A 16,894-nucleotide genomic window follows, 5' to 3' on the forward strand; every position below is an offset into this window, starting at 1 on the left:
CTTTTCCACCAATACCTCTAATCCAAAGAGTTCTGGAAAAGCAAGACAACCAGGGACAAACCTAATTCTCATTGCACCACAGTGGGCCAGACCAGCATGGTACTCAAGTCTGCTAGAACTGTCCAGAGGACAGATAATCAAAATCATGGCGGGCAAGGACCTACTAACAATGCATCAGGGCCAAATCTTTCACCCGGAGCCATTAACGTTATGCCTAGCGGCTTGGCCCCTGAATACGTAGTTTGGTCACCTCAACTTGCCTCAACGAACAATGGAAGTTCTAAAGGAGGCAAGAAAACAATCTACAAGACAATGATAAGCCGCAAAATGAAAGCAGTACACCACTTGGTGCACAGTTAACCGAATGAACTCAACCAATATACAAGAAACGGTGATCATATATCTAACTCAACTTCTTGACAGTCACATTGACTATACAATCATAAAGGTACACCTCGCTGCCATCGTAGCTTTCACAAGAGGAAAATCATGCAAGAGATTTTTCGGAAGACCTGTCATAAAACGGTGCCTAGAGGGGTCTAATAGAATTGCTCCCCCTAGAACAGCTCCAGTCCCCATGTGGAGTTTAAATACGGTGCTCACACGTCTTATGACAAAACCATTGGAGCCTATGCATAAGACAAACCTCAAACACATCACTTTAACCCCTTCGATGCGTGTGACGGAGCGGTTCCGTCATGCGCGTCGGTCGCGCTGTGCGGATGACGGAACCGCTCCGTCACGGCCCTGCCCGCGCACGAACCCTTCAGCACAGCGCGGTAATCCGCGCCACGCTGAAGGGGTTAAAGACAGCATTTCTTATTGCTATTACATCCTTACGGAGAGTATGTGGATTTCAAGCGCTAACTATACAAGAACCATACATGCAAATCCATAAGGACAAGGTTATTTTAAAAACTAACCCACAATTCCTACCGAAGGTGGTATCCAAATATCACTTAAATTAAAGTGTTCCCCCTACGGTCTTCTGCAGGGACCCAAAAACAAGAGGGGAAAGAGGCCTTCATACCCTGGATGTAAGGAGGGCACTACTGTACTATCTACAGAAAACAGAACAAACTTGTAAAAGCAAACAGTTGTTTGTAGCCTACTCACATACTAAAACAGGGAGGCCTGTTACAAAGGCAAAATTTTCACGATGGATATTCCAAACCATCCAACTATGCTATACCACTGCAAACAAAGAACTAACGGTACAACCAACAGCTCACTCAACCAGGACTAAGGGAGCGACTCTGGCATTGATGGCCAATGTACCCATAGACACTATATGTGCAGCAGCTACATAGGCATCACCACACACCTTCACCAAACATTACTGTGTGGATATACAAATAAATAAGGAAGCACAAATAGGACAAAAGGTACTTCAACACCTATTTGCAAAGTCTTCCTCCTACCACAACCCCCCCCCCCCCCTCACCCCTCCAGAACGTAATCTGATTCACAGCATGTGAATCCAGAAAAGGATTTGCGCTGCAAAAGGAAATGGTTACTTGCCAGTAGGAGTTGTTTTGCAGCTTGAAGAACTTTGTGGATTCACATGCGATCCACCTGGCCTCCCCTACAAGGAATAAAAACAGGTGGGCAATCAAGTTCCAACAATTCTCTAAGGACTATACACTAAAACACAGAAGAAAATCAAAAAATGGCTACCACGCACAACGACCTCCAGGGTGCTGACGTCATACCTGCCACCAAATGGTGGTCGACGATGCCCAAAACAGAAGGAAAAAAGTATTCTGGACCCAACCACTAGATGGCGGAATAATGCACAGCACGTGAATCCAGAAACTTCTTCAAGCTGCAAAACTACTCCTACTGGTAAGTAACCATTTCGATGCATTTACTTCAGTTTCTAAACTGCATAACTGTAAGAACCACAACCATACTCAGTTCTCAAGTTCAGTTACCAAAACATATTTTCTTTTACACAATTTAAAACCTAGAATGGTATTCAATTGACATTTAATTTTGAGCAAATCATGATTTCTTTTTTTTTTGCCTTTCGTATTTCTTAATCAGTCTCCAGTGTCCCGAGACGATACAAGAGATGACAAAGCAACAATAAGATGTGAGACCTCTCCACCTTCCTCTCCCAGATCCTTGAGATTGGATCGAATCCACAAAGGAGCCTTACATACTATGAGCCACGAAGATATCCGCGACATTCGAAAGTAAGACCTACAAGACCATTTGTTTAAATGTAATTCTCTCTCTAGTGTCTAAAAAACAAATCCTCAATATTGAATTATTATAAAGAGACAGCTTGATAACGTTTATTTTTTTTGGTAGTTCTACAGGGTCCCAAGAAGGACAGGCTAGTAACCCAAGTAGCAGCAACAGCAGCCAAGATTCTCTTAACAAAGCCCAGAAGAAAAAGGGTATTAAATCATCCATAGGTCGTCTGTTTGGAAAGAAAGAAAAAGGTCGGCCTGGACAGATTGGCAGAGAGTCCCTAGGACAAGGTTTGTTTTTGCTCATTTTAGGTCCTTGGTTTTGTAAGCACAACATTGTCCTCTCCCACCCTTCTGCTCCACATTACCACTAGCTTCTTAAAACAACATTTTTATTAACAAACATTTGTCAAAACTGTATGATGTAACTTAAAACTTTTTTGATACAACAGTGTCAATGTTAATGAGGGGTAGATTGAAATAAAATGGCATACATGAAGGCCTTGACTTGATTGAAGTTGACCTTAAGTTTAAGTGTGAGTTATATTTCATGGGCATGGTCTTGAAAAGAATAACTAGTCCAGTTATTAGAACGTAAGCTAGGAAATTAATTTGTTGTAAATTCTCCCTCATCTCTTGTGATGTTTGGTGTCAAAATGAAACATGATTGTAGAAAGCTGGCTCTCTATATAGTGGACCAAAACGAGGGACACAATTTAGAGTTGGGCAAACCCCAAAGGTAGTGTAGAAGCACAAATGACAACCCAAGTGCTCTCTTGGATCCAGAAAGTTTTTTCTCAGCAATACCCCTGCGCGTCAAAAGATGGCGTCGGTCTGCTCCGCGTTAGTAGTTGGCATCGTGGTCACCAGGATGACATCGCAGTAGCTACTTAGACGCAGCCCTCGCATGCTGACGTCCGTTCTTTCTTTTTCCGCGCCAGCCAGCGCAGATCTGGAGAGAGCGGTACCTCCAGTCGCTTTTTGACTGACTTTTTGGGCGACTTTTGTCGACACCGTTTTTGAGTCTTCGACTCCTGGTGCACATCAGGGATGCCCAGTTTCAAGGCTTGCAGTTCCTGTAGCCGGCTGATGTCGGTGACTGATCTGCAACGCGTGTGCCTGTTTTGTCTGGAGCGTGACCACGACCCCAAGTCGTGCTCAGACTGCCGGACCATAAATCCGAAGTCTTTGCAGGAGCGGTCCCGAAAGCTTCTCGAGGCCCGGCAGTCGGCTCCGTGCCGTTCGAGGTCCTGGTCGCGTGGAAGGTCGAGGGACCAGTTGCAGAGCAACCACCTGTCTTCATCAAAGTCTTCGCACATCTCAGGTAAGTCGAATAACAAGAAGAAGTCGAAGAAGCATCATCACAGGGGCTCCTGTGGATAGGATGATTGCCTGACGCCACCGCCCGGCCCCAGACGACCCCACTTTCCCAATACCCCACCCCTGAGAGCTTGGTGGTCCAAGCCTCCACCCCCAAAGGCACATTCCCTAACGCATAGGGAATCCAAAAAGCTGGACCATCTTGGAAAGATGTTTTCTTCCTCCTGCTTTGGACTGTGGTCGGTAAACACCACATGTCGGTTGGGCCGTTACACCCACTCTGTGTGGAATACGGTGGTGCAGGTGCTGCCCCAGTGCCCGAAGGAGGCTCGGTTCTTCCGTGCAGTTGCCACGGGGAGAGACGCAGTGAAGTTTACCATACCCTGTGGACTGGAAAACGCCGACTCGCTAGGTAAGACTATTTCAACGTCAGTAGCCCTTCGACGCTACGCCTGGCTGAGGTTGACTGGCTTTTCTGGGGATGTCTAAGCTACCCTTATGGACCTGCCCTTTGATGGCTGTCGCCTGTTCGGCGACAAGGCAGGCAACTCACGAGAGTGCTTCAAGGACTCTCGGGCTATGGCTAAATTATTGAGCCTCTCTACCACTCGCCCTGCGCAGTCTGCCTTTTGCCCCTTTCGTGGCTACGGAAGGAGTGCCCCACCACGTTCCACCCAGGGCCACAGGCCAGCGCAAGCTGTTCCGCTCCTGCATGGCGAGGACGTGGCAACCACCGTCGTGGGTCTGGGGGTCCAACGAGCTGGTCAGTCCACCACCACCCCCTCTGCAGCCGCAACCCTCCTAGTCCGACCATCCAGGGCCACCAGTCGCCAGTAGGCGGCAGGATTCGCCATCACCTCCCCCCACTGGCGCACCATCACGTCAGACAGGTGGGTTTTGCAGATTGTCTGTAGGGGCTACTCCCTCCCCTTCGAGATTCCCCTCCCCCACCATGCCACCTCTGTACCATCGCATGTCGGAGTATCATCTGACCCTTCTCCAACAGGAAGTTATGGCTCTCTTGGCCAAGGGAGCCATTGAGCGAGTTCCTGCACCAGAAGTAGGTTGTGGTTGCTAGTCCCACTACTTTCTGGTGTCTAAGAAGGACAAAGGCCTGCGTCCTATCTTGGCTCTCAGGAACGTCAACCGCTTCCTCCGGAAGGAGAAGTTAAAAATGTTGATGCTAGCTCAGGTCCTGACTGCCTTAGACCCTAGAGTCTGGAGGGTAGTGCTGGACTTGCAGGATGCTTACTTTCACATCCCTGTCCTGCCGGTCCACCGGAGTTGCATGCGGTTCACGGTGGGCCACAAGCACTTTCATTTCACCGTGCTCCCCTTTGGCCTTACCAGCACCCTTCGGGTGTTCACGAGAGTGATGGCCGCAGCTCATCTGCGCAGATTAGGGATTCTAGTCTTCCCCTATCTCGACAACTGGCTGTTGAAGGCGGGCTCGCCCCAGGCTTTCGTCTCCAACCTCCAGACTACGGCCGACCTCCTAAGACGGTATACGGCTGCAGAAGAAACAAATTTGTGGCATGGTGCACAGCAAAGGGTGTGGATCCCCTTTCTGCCCATCTTTCTGAAGTTCTCTTGTTCTTCTTTCTTTGGCCCAGCAGGGCTCTACTCTTGGCACTCTTAAGGGCTACCTTTTGGCCCTTTCAGCCTTTCTTAGGCTTCCTGTTCAATCTTCTCTTTTCAAATCCCCTGCTGTAAATCGCTTCCATAAGGGCATTACTTATTTTTTAGGTCTCGCCTGGTGTAGGCTGCGCACATGCGCAGTCTCGCTGGCTAGATTTCATGATTTGGGGTATTTTGTGTAAAGGGCATTAAGCCCCGCCCCTATTTTCCATTGGCTTGCATCACCGTTTATGCTAAACGGTGGTCAGCCATTGGAAAAGAGTTGGTAGTGACGTTTTCGTTTGGCTTTTTGAGCTGTCCCATTTGGACGGGCTCGTCTGCCTTCCTTGCGTCGTAAAAGGTTTCTTATCTTTATGGGGCCAAACACATGGCACCATAAAGATAAGCAACCTTTTACATCCAAGTGGGACGGCAGAAAAAGAGAAGTCCATGTCACAACCGCGGATGCCTGGCGAGCGCTTACAGACTTGTTCTACTTTCGAAGCTGAAAGTTACAAATATTAATTTAACTTCGAACTATGCTGGTTATTTCTGCAATTCAGAGTATGCCTGCCATGGTGAAGGTGGGGGAAATGTAAACAGCTGCTCATGCCCTATCCCACACGCCCGGTTTGGCGTGGCCTAATAAAATGGTAATATGTACACAATGTGCGGCGGTGGTGGTCGAGCAAACACATTCCAAATGCATTACAGTTCGCGTTATTATAGAGGACTCGGGATCCGCGATACAGAACTAAAGTTTGAACATTCAAAACACAATCTCCAAGAAGGAAACATGTGAGGGGTAGGAATACACTTAGCAAGGAGAAACACCAATAATTGCTAAGGACGCATTCAATTGTGTCTGCGTCGGAGTTCCGAGTAACGTATATTAAACTGATTAGCTAAATAGAAACGTGGAAAAGATTTTTAAAAAACATTCCCCTCATGTCAAATTGCAAGAATCGCTTCAGTGAGTGACGTGCGCTACCTAAATGGCCAGCAGCATCAACATGCAAATATCGGCAATGTCAGCATCAACATGCACATATCGGCAATGTCATCATCTAATTATGTCTGAGGGTGGATGTGCGGTGAAGTGAGCTCTGAAGGGTGTCACTTATAGGTGCTCCCAAAGGGTACAGCGTCTATTCTGAGAGCGCAGGGTGTGAGACAGAGTGCACTACTGCACACTGTGTAGTGCACTGCTGCCATGGTGTTGAGTGTGTTAAGAAAAGTTTACATGAACGTTCATATTGTGCCAGATGGGTTTAGTCCGTCTCGCAGGCCAGTCCTGAGGCTAACTCAGCTGCGCTCGCTGCCGCCAGCGTTCGCTGCAGCATCACGTGTCTGTCACAGAGAATGCAATAATGTGTCTGTTTGCAGACACCAGGTGGGCGCCGCGATGCGAGTGTCCGCCAGTTACGTTTCTTAGTTAAGTTTGGCAGGCCGCTCTGGTCACACTGCTGCCTGTGCCACTCAAAGTATTTGGTGCTTCTCATCGTGCTGCCTCGTGATTAGACCAGCCTGCGGCTGCCGCAGACTCATCGCGGCTGTGGCTCTCTGAGTCACTCTCAGGTCTGTAATCCTTGAAAATATTTTATATACAGCATCACTGCCTGAGCGAGCCTGTTATACCTTACTGCTCTCAGGCTGCGTTGGAGGGGTGCCGCGGAGGGCTGGGAAGCGCTCCGCTCAGCTTATCCAGATTTTATTAGTGGTATTCCATTGAAATATTACTGTACTGTACTTACTATTAGTCGCATCCTACTATTTATTTGGTAAGTCTGGTCAGGGACATCTTTCTTGCCAATAGTTCAGTGCATTCTGGAACTCGTATCTTTGATGTAAGGCGTAAGTCTGCTCTCAAAACCCTCAGCATTGCACAGGGACGTTGCTAAAAGGTCTGAGCCGACTGACTGTCTGGGACTGCCTGCCGAAGCTTGGATGCAGCCGTGATTCAGTCTCAGGTCTCTAATATCCACAAAAATCACTTCAACTAGATGTCTAATAGCTCTCCCTGCGCTTTCACTTTAGAACTCCTTTGGAGCGAAAGCAAATACAATCAGGTTTTATAGATGGTTCATTGGCGAGTGGGAGGTAAGGACGCACATGTGGACAACTCCCGCCTCATTGGGGAGAGCTGAAGTGTTTGTGCGATTGGAAACTGACAACAGCCATAGTCAAACAACCTCAGGCAGATTGAATGAATAGAAGCTGTCTGCAGCGAGTGTGAGTGACAGTTCAGCTAGAGTGACAGTGGCAGGACGAAGCTGAGGCTTCATTTCCCAGCACTGTGAGACTTGGTAAATGAAATATCAGGCTAGTGATTAATGTTCCAGCTGGTGGAGGTCATAGTTTTGTCTACTGGCAGTTTTTACTCTCACCATGGGGTAGCACAGAGGGTTAATATGCCTGCTACAAAGAAAGTCTCCCAGCACATTCCAGGACTATATTTTATGTGGATAGCTCAGTGGGTTGCTGCTTTTGTCTCAGAAATCCCTTTGTTACTAGTGGTTGTGAGGGTGCTGATTATTTAGAAATAATAGGTTTAAAAGCACCTGCTGCAGAGTTCGTTTCTTTTTGCTCAAATGACTGTAATTTCTGATATTTGTCTATTTCCATGTACTCCAGTGCATCATGTTGGTTGTGAGAAAGTGCCACTATAAGTGTCACACATTTAGTTGTGAATGTCACTCATAAGTACACTGAAACTATGAAAATGTCACACATAAGCAATCTGAAATCTTGGCAGCTATGCAGTAAAGGAATAGGGGTGCTGCGGATTCCTTAAGATCACACAATCTGCAATGAGATGGGTCGTTTGGATGGGAGTCTGACATTCAAACATTCAACGCTCTTCTACCCAGTGTTACACCAGAGAGCAATGCTTCGCTAATACGGCATCCCAAAAATATGCTAAAAAATACAGCTTTCTACAAAAAGTTAGATAAATCAAGTAACATCCAATCGCTTAATGTGAAACAGAACTAAAGATAATTCATTAGGAAGCAGTGATGTAGCCCTATTAGCAGGGCTTTAAGTGGGAAGCAAAAAGTGGGGGGGGCTTCTAAAAGGAGTGTGGTCTATGTAATTAAGGGCTTGGCTTAAACACAAACTAAATATCTGTTGTTCTCCTAGTTTGTCACACCCTGACTGGTATTTTGGTTCGCCTGACATTATAAGATAACTTAACTTGGGTCTGAGCTGTTAGTGTTATCAGAACTCCATACCATTATATCCAATATGTATTGTTTTGAAAGAATATCAATTTTGAAATCCTAATATAAGTATTGAACATAGTACTATATAAAATTGCTGTATGCAGCAGTATACAACACTACATTTTGGCTTTCCCTTTGTTTAAAATATGTAACTAAAAGGGCTAATGTAATTTTGTATTATAAGGAAAACAATAATTCCTAGTCATATATGGGATAGAACACCATGTTATCATGAGGACTTTTCCAGGGACCAAGGAGTTCTGTGACAATATAAAGAGAAGAAGATGAAGGCAGAGTACCTTTAAATGGGCAGGAACTCTGAGATGGCGGGAAATATTGCCTTAATGTACTGCAGAGGGTATTTCAAGTCCTTATAAGAGATGGTCAAACCCTCACCTATTCCACAAGTCAAATCCTTGTTGTCTGCCTCTTTCAAATATAAGATAATACAGATGCAGGCATTCAGAATAAAAATAAAAACTGTAGTACAAAATAAATCGAAAGAGCAGTTGGTACTCTGCTGCAAAAAGACAGTAAAATCAGTTTACTATAAACCAGATAAAAATGCAGTAGCTCAGAATGCGTAGAAACATGCATAACCAGCATTGGCTTAGCCAATAGGTCTCGCTTTTGGGACCTTATAAGTGTTTAGCCATGCAACAGTTGCATAACTAAATACTTATAAGGTCCCAAAAGCGAGACCTATTGGCTATGCAAAGCGGCCATGCGGCCGCGAAAGTAAAAGTGTTCGTAATCGCGATCACCATCAAACATCAAAGCGGCCGCGAAAGTGAAAGTAATCGCGGTAAAGCGCGGCGCGCGCGCATGCACTGTAGCTCTAGGCTGGCCTGGTAGCACTTTTTGGAGCCCTCTCAGTAAGTCTCGCCAGACCAGCGCATGCGCTGGGTCAGGAGAGACCTAAAAACCCTTTTCTCAAATGACCTATCGCATGGAAAAATCAACATGACGATGGGATTTCTATTGAAGGCAATAGAGTGAGAAACCCATAGTGAACTGTTTTACAAGGAGAATGGCATGACCCTGGATACTGTTATGACACATGTCTCCGCCCTTTCCTCCCCCCACTTTCCCCGAACTTTACTGAGCACAAACTGTGTATGTGTGCGCACAAACAATGCCAAGTACAGCATACGCACATTTATTGTGTGGCGTATTTGAACGGGCATGGCAAATCTGGCAGGAAGATGACCTTGTTAGGAAACGCACCACTTCGGTGGAGGAGCAGAAGGTTGTCACCTTTCTTAGAGAAATGTATTGTCCATTTGTACTTGTTCTGAGATTCTGATAAGCCGCTATTTGAATGTTTTCATCTTGCATTTCTCACTTTGTGTGTGTCGATCTGCTATCTCTTTAGTGCAAACCTAGTCAAAGGGCAGCGGAGTGCTGCACACGGTCAAACTCAATGAGTGATAGGCAAGGTAGCTGGTTTGTGGGCTGTTTATTTGGTAGCGGAGTAGTGCATGGTGAGCCTTTTGGTCCATCTTACTGTGGTTATTGTTGGCTGCTTGACGTAGAGAGTAAAATGGAAGTTGTGTTTGTGCAGAGTAACTCTCAGTGCGACCACTGCTTTGCTCTCACGTTGCATGAGCATAACTTACAACACATACTTTGGATTGTTTATGACTGCGCCACAAGCTCATTATGTGCTCCAGACTTTCTACAGAAGGTAATTGATGATTATCAAACTTTTTTTTTTGTCAGTCAAAGTCTTTATTCGATTAACATCATAAAAGACATACTATACATATTAGAAAAAGAGTTCATATAAAATAAAATATCATATTACAATACAAGATAAAAATATTAAAATCATGTAAAATATTTCATAGTAGTCAAATGATTAAGACATAATGACTAAACATAGTAGAATTTAATAAAACACACGCCAGTCTAACCTAAAAGTCCATAGTGATGGCGCTAGTTTAAAAGCAGCTGAAACCGTGTGGGACACATATCAAGAATTAAGTTTCCGTACCCTAAGAATCCACGCCCAACTAATGAATTTGGCAACACCTATTACAACAGGTTTTGATGTGTCTGTTTTCAAAATTCTACTGGCAACCTGTGTAGAACGGGTGCTCATTAATCTGCAGACGGGACGAAGCCAAACACGTCGAGGAAGAAGGTAGGATGGACAGCAAAAAAGAAAATGATCCATAGATTCGATCATATCCACACAAAAGGGGCACTTATCACTACCAAGAGGACTCCAGCTTTTAGTGAGACCTCGCAGTGGTAGGGCGCCCACTCTAAACTGATGGTACAGTTTACGATCAAGATGTTTCATAATTATCAAACTCTTTTAATTTTATTATTTTAGGTTTTGCGATGCTTTGGATAGTCTGATAATGTGCCGCACGGCCAAACACTCATAAGGATCCAAAGGCGAGACATATTGCCTATGCCAATGCTTGTTTGCTACTGTTCCCTTTGTACTGCCCCAGTGGGACTTGGTTCTTGCCTATCTTATGTGCGCTCCCTTTGAGCCACTACATAACTGTCCTCTCAGGCTTCTGACTTTAAAAACTGCCTTCCTGGTGGCCATCACCTCTGCATGCAGGGTTAGCGAGCTCCAAGCTTTCTTCTAAACATTCTTTTCTGGCTGTTAATCCAGACAAGGTTGTCCTCCGAGCTCTCCCTTCCATCCTTCCTTCCTTCCTTCCTTCCCAAAGTGGTTACTTCTTTCCACATTGGACAGACCATCATGTTGCCCACCTTCTTTCCACCTCCGCATCCTTCCAAAGAAGAAGAGACGCTCCAATGCCTGGATCTAAAACGTGCGCTTTCATTCTATTTGGATCGCACAAAGCAATCCCGGGTGGATGACCAGCTCTTTGTTCTCTACGTGGGCGGCAAAATAGGTCAGGCCGTGCACAAACAAATCATTTCTAGATGGGTCGTTTTGTACATCAAAGCTTGTTATTCCGTGGCAAAGGAGGAGTCTCCAGTGGGTTTACACGCCCATTCCACTAGGGCGACGGCAGATACCACTGCTATGGGACGTGGAGTCCCCCTTAATGACATTTGTCAGGCAGCTACGTGGGCATCGCTGCACACGTTCACAAAACACTACTGCCTGGACAGCTAAGTCCGGAGAGACTGCGTCTTTGGCAGTTCTGTTCTCCAGGACTTTCTGGTGTGAACTTGGTTCGCAGACCCACCTCTGGGGTTGGTATTGCTGGGGTATCTATTCTAAGGTAAGGAATCTATATCGAAATGTCTCTTTCAGATGAACAAGTTACTTACCTTCGGTAACGATCTATCTGTAAGAGACATAGATTAGTTATAGATTCCTTACCGCCCCACCCATCCTCCTTGTTGTGCAAACTGATTTCTAGGGTTAAGGACTCCCTTTCAGGGCCCTAGTTTTGTGCACCTGTGGTCGGTGTCTTGCATGGCTCTGCGCTTCTGGCGTGGAAAGTCGTGTATAGAACTGACGTCAGCGCACGAGGGCACCGTCTAAGTAGCTAACGCGTCATCATCCCGGCGACCGCTATGCCAAACACAAACGCGGAACCGACAAACTCCACCTTTCGACGTGCAGGTGTACTGCTGATGAAAAACTTTCCGTCTCCAGTCTGACGCCTGGGGGTAATTCTAAGGTAAGGAATCTATAACTAATCTGTCTCTTACAGATATATATATACATACGACGACGATACCCTTTTGCTATCGAAAAGCCCAAGTGGTCTCCAAAAGCTGTTGGATAGATTTAGCCTGTTTTGTTCCGTTCGAGGACTAGTCATTAACACCGTAAAAACAAAATTAATGACTATATCCCCCTCGAAGCGGTTTAGAAATAAGATCACCCCCCATGGAATATCACTAGACTTAGTTGAGTCTTTTGATTATTTGGGCGTCCGGGTCACCAGTGAAATGAAGTGGAGTTCCCATTTGGCAAAAATGCTCCTAAACCACAAGCTGGTATCCGGGGCGATCTTAAGAGAACAACAACTCACTGTAAGCAAACCAATATCCCCGGACCTTGCGGTTTATGAAGGTAAAGCACTCCCCTCAGCCCTGTATGGGGCTGAATTATGGGGCTTTGAGAACACCACTGACTTAGTAAGATCGGAGAATACATTTTTTAGAGGTCTGGTTTCCCTTCCAATCTCTACTCCATTGAAGCCCCTGTAATTAGATCTGGGCAGACATTCCATCAAGATATTGTACGCCTCCGCCCTTTACTCTTTTGGGCCCGTATTAGATCGACCCCAGAATTGTCCAACTATGCCGCAGCTTTTAGCGATGTCATCAAAGCGGATACAGGCCAGAGGGTCAAATGGATTTTAGACCTTGGGCGTCTCCTATTTCATATAGGTCTGGGGGAGACCTGGGTTAATCAGACCCCGCCTCCTAAACAGGATATGAAGAAGACTTACTGGAATTGGGTAGAGGTGGTACAAGCGACCAGTGCGGGCAGGGGAACGCACACTGAGCGGTTCCTGGAACACAAGCCTGTTCGGAAATTGGAAGCATATCTTGATTTTATCCAAATTCCAAGAGAGAGGTCTCTGTAGATGAAACTGAGAATTGGAACTCTCCCCATTAATGATCTAATGGCGAGCTGAAGGGGGAGCGACCGAACTGCAGTAGTAACAGTAGCAGCTCCATGTCCAGGATGTGGAGCTCGCACAGAGTCCATTGCCCATTTTATGTTTGCCTGCCCAGTATACAGACACATAAGAAGTAAGTGGCTAAAACCTGTTTGCATATTGTTGGGCTCAAGAAATTATTTGTCTGTTTTACGCCTCCCTTACTGTGATCTGTGGGGTAGCTAAATACCTGGGATGTGCATGGGTGATAGACTCTAAGTTTTTGGCAACAAAAAATATGGGTTAGGCTTGTATGAATTGCTCTGTATTATATCGCTCTGCGCTGCTTTTTATGATATTCACATTTTACGGGTCTCTCCCTATCTTATATCTTTTTACAAATTGAATTTTATTTCTGTAAATAGCAAATTTGTAATGAATTTCTATTGCTTGTTTTATGTCATGTTGTTTTTATGAATTGTATAAGGATTGACTCTGCTTTTATGATACATCTTTTGTATCGAATAAAGCATATCAATATCGATATATCGTTACCATAGGTGAGTTACTTGTTCGTTAGGCATATCGGAGGGTAGTGCTAAGCATTTATTGCAAACACAAAGGCAGTAAATGACACACACAAAATAATGAAATACAGCACCATATTCAAAAAATAATATGTACTTTTATAGGAGTTTAGATAGGAATATCATCTGAATCGGGTAAAGTACTTTGAGTTATGAGTTTTTACAGTTTTCAGCAGTTGACACTGCAATGTTTGGGAGTGGTAATGTTATCCTATGTGGGGAAAACATGCGTTTGGGCACTTAACAGCGACTCACAGGACTGATCTCTGGGACTTGAGGTGAGTATGAGGCAAGGTCCAAGGCCACACCAACAGATGACCTCAGGAGGCTCAAGGGTGTCCCGTGCAGAATGGTCAAGGCGTTGTCCCCCGCTCCCCTCAGTGGGTAATGGTCCTGTTGGAAAGAGGCTGCAAGCTGTGACTGGGGAACCAGTCCGAGGGACCACCCGGGAGCTCCACCCTTGAGATGCTCATGCACATGAGGATACCTTTGGTTCACTTCTCGGGCTGTGAGGTTCGGGTGCAGTTGTGTGTTTTGGCATTGGATTTGGTGCGAGACTCTCGCAGTTGGAGGGGACCTGCGGAAAGAGGCTGTGGGCGGCAACTGGAAGTCCAGGCTGGGCTCTGATGGGTCTGGGCACCCCATTGGCACAGTCACCTCCCCTGGGCCTCTGGCGCTTGTGCATCGGTGCTTTGAGGCGTCGGGTGGCAGCGTTCACAAACTCACTCTGTGAGGTCACTCTTGATGTGGTCCCTCAAGATGCAGATCGGTATTCCTCAGCGTTCGTGTCTGGACTGGACACAACAAGCCTTGGCTGCTGCAGTGGGTCCAATACACACAGGTATTGGTGTTCGGCTCCGGTTGTTCCTGACATCAGCACACTTGGAGGGAGGATGGATCTGACCTGTAGGAGCACTGCTATCTCTTCCTGGGCTGCTGCTGCAATGGTATTCTCCGTAGGCAGCAAGTCAGTTTACAAAGTCTTTCTTCTTTGGTGCCTGCGCAGCAGGGGAGTAGCTCCTCTCCTCCCAGGGAGTTCCTTTGGAAATTGGCGAAGCACTGGCAGCCCGCCGGGTTTCTTGTGGTCTGCACAGTGGCAGGATGCTCCATGAGGGTCAGATGCAGCAAGCAGGCTGGCAGGGTTGGCGCCTAGTCAGTCAGACTCCTCGGTTCTCGGGTCAGCAGTCTTCTTCTTTGTCCAATTCTTATTTTGGTCCATAAAAATCTTAATTCCTGGTATCAGGGGGGCCCCTAAATACTCAGTTTAGGGGCGTTAAGGGGAGTAAGAGGTAGTATCGAATGGGCTACGTATCGCTGCGGTCACTACACCCCTTAGATGACCACTTCCATTGAGGAGTGGACATCACCATGTCCCAGAATTCCTAATTCCACAATGCACAAGATGGTGGAATTTCTAAATCCGTGTTCACTTCAGGCTTAGTTGAACACTGTGTTTAGCCACATCATGCTGCCTCTTTTAAAATCCATTCATAGAGTGCATCCTAAGTTGCTTTCATAGAAAAAATGCAGTTCTGCTTGCTGTCACTTCAGCTAGGAAAGGTGGAGAGTTGCAGGCATTCACCATAAAGGAGTCACATCTATGCTTCATCATAGTTAAGGTGATTCTATGGCCCAACCGCAGGATAAACTTATCCTGCGGTTTTTATTTCCTGATCCATCTACTGCTGCGTAGAGCTCCTTGTGCTTGCTGGAAGCCTGCAGACGTGTCTGGTTCTAAAAGACAAAACCAATGACTTATGTTCTTTAGATAAATTGTTTGTCTCGTGACTTTCCAGGAAATGCCCTTCTGCTGTCCAAACAAGGCCTTGCATGTTGGCTGTCTCCCTGAATCAGATCTGCCACAATTAAACGAAAAATCCACTTCAGGGCAGAGCGAGGGCACACTGCACTAAAAGCATGCCCACAACCGTGTCACTGTATGAAGTTGCAGCTACGTGAAAAAGAAGGCATTCTTTCACCAAGAATTACTGCCTCGATGTGCATGCAGCAGCTAACTTTACAGTGGAACACACAGTGCTACACAACCTGGCCTGTAGGGCGAGTAGTAGAACACATCACTTCCAGGTATTCCTAGTTTTTTGCCTTGAATTGCGCCCTCAGGGCAACACTTTCAACAATTCAAAATTACTACTTTCAACCCCTCCTAAAAATATTTCGATAATTTGACTCTCCCCAAAATATTCCAGGACTGGAGTTAGAATAGTACATTAGGCTCATGGAATATGTGTGCAGATATGCCTTCACTAAATATTCTATGACTGGAGTTGGAATACTATATTTGATCTCCAATTGCCCGTAGTGTCTTTCCCTTCCACAGTGGTCCAAAGGGATCCCTCCCATCTCATTGGCTTAAGTTAGGATTGTTTTAAAGGAGGTGGATGCGCTCCTAAACCAGCACTTTTCTTAAGGACTATGGCTGTTTTAACATGGTTTACTACTATTTTAAGTTACCAGAGACTCCTAGCTTGACAATGGTTAATTATTCAAATTTGTAAATATATGAAAGATACCCACGTTTGAGACCTGGAGTTATAACTTAGTAAATGATTTCTTCTACTGAATACTCTAACTTCAGATTTTTCACTGCCCACTGTCCTTCCCATTCCGTGAGATGGACCTCTTGGTTCTTAAAAGATCCAAAAAAGCTTTGCACATGGTCCTGTTTATAATACGTCATGGTATATCCATGGCAGAGAGTCTGAGGTAGTTTCAAGAAAGTTGAAATTGGTTTGGCGCCTATATGAGGCTGCATGGCATCACTTCTGGAGATGGTATGAAGGCACTATGGAGTCTGATGGCACTTAAATATATTGCTGTAATAAGTCTGGATCAGTTCTGATTTCTAGGGGAATTCAAAAGGTAATTTATCTGTGGTTTGATTATCATCCATAAAAAGCTTCGCCAAAGGAAACAAAGTTGTTTGGTGTCCTCTGTGAGGAAGTTCAGAGAGTACACCCCTTGTCACTGCTGCTGAGTAGCCACAGTCACTTTTGCTTCTTTCAGAACCAAAACATTTACCTCTTACAGCAAGAGTATAAAATGTTAATTGTGGAGTTTGTGAACACGATGGGTGATTGGGCAGCAGGTACTATTGGCATAATTCATAGAACCCACTGATGTAAAGTTATGCTGTCCCTTCGTGGTTGATACACTCTGAGCCATCCCCAAAAAGGTTTCTATGGTTGTGGGTGTGTGCAGGAGGTTGTTTCAAGGCAAAGTCTCCCCTTCCTTGGACACCTGGATATTGAATGTTCCATTACTATGGGATGAGCCCCCAGGAAGACTAGCTTGTTTATACTGCTACTGACTTTGACTCAGTCTCCATTACCTTTTGGTACAGGTCAGGTTTACCACTGGTAAAAGGGTTATTG

General features: G+C 45.6%; 1 protein-coding gene across 18 annotated transcripts in view; it reads left to right on the forward strand.

The window, feature by feature from the left end:
- PPFIA1 (PPFI scaffold protein A1) overlaps positions 1 to 16,894 on the forward strand; it is a 775,827-nt gene that overhangs the window by 474,004 nt on the left and 284,929 nt on the right. For all 18 annotated transcript variants that reach the window (XM_085643557.1, XM_085643540.1, XM_085643545.1 and 15 more), the window contains 2 exons: positions 2,047 to 2,198; positions 2,317 to 2,489. In XM_085643557.1, coding sequence (XP_085499683.1) covers positions 2,047 to 2,198; positions 2,317 to 2,489 — 325 coding nt within the window. The remainder of the gene's footprint in view (positions 1 to 2,046; positions 2,199 to 2,316; positions 2,490 to 16,894) is intronic.

This window comes from Triturus cristatus, chromosome 3_1, assembly GCF_964204655.1.
Source record: "Triturus cristatus chromosome 3_1, aTriCri1.1, whole genome shotgun sequence".
Taxonomy (NCBI): Eukaryota; Metazoa; Chordata; class Amphibia; order Caudata; family Salamandridae; genus Triturus; species Triturus cristatus.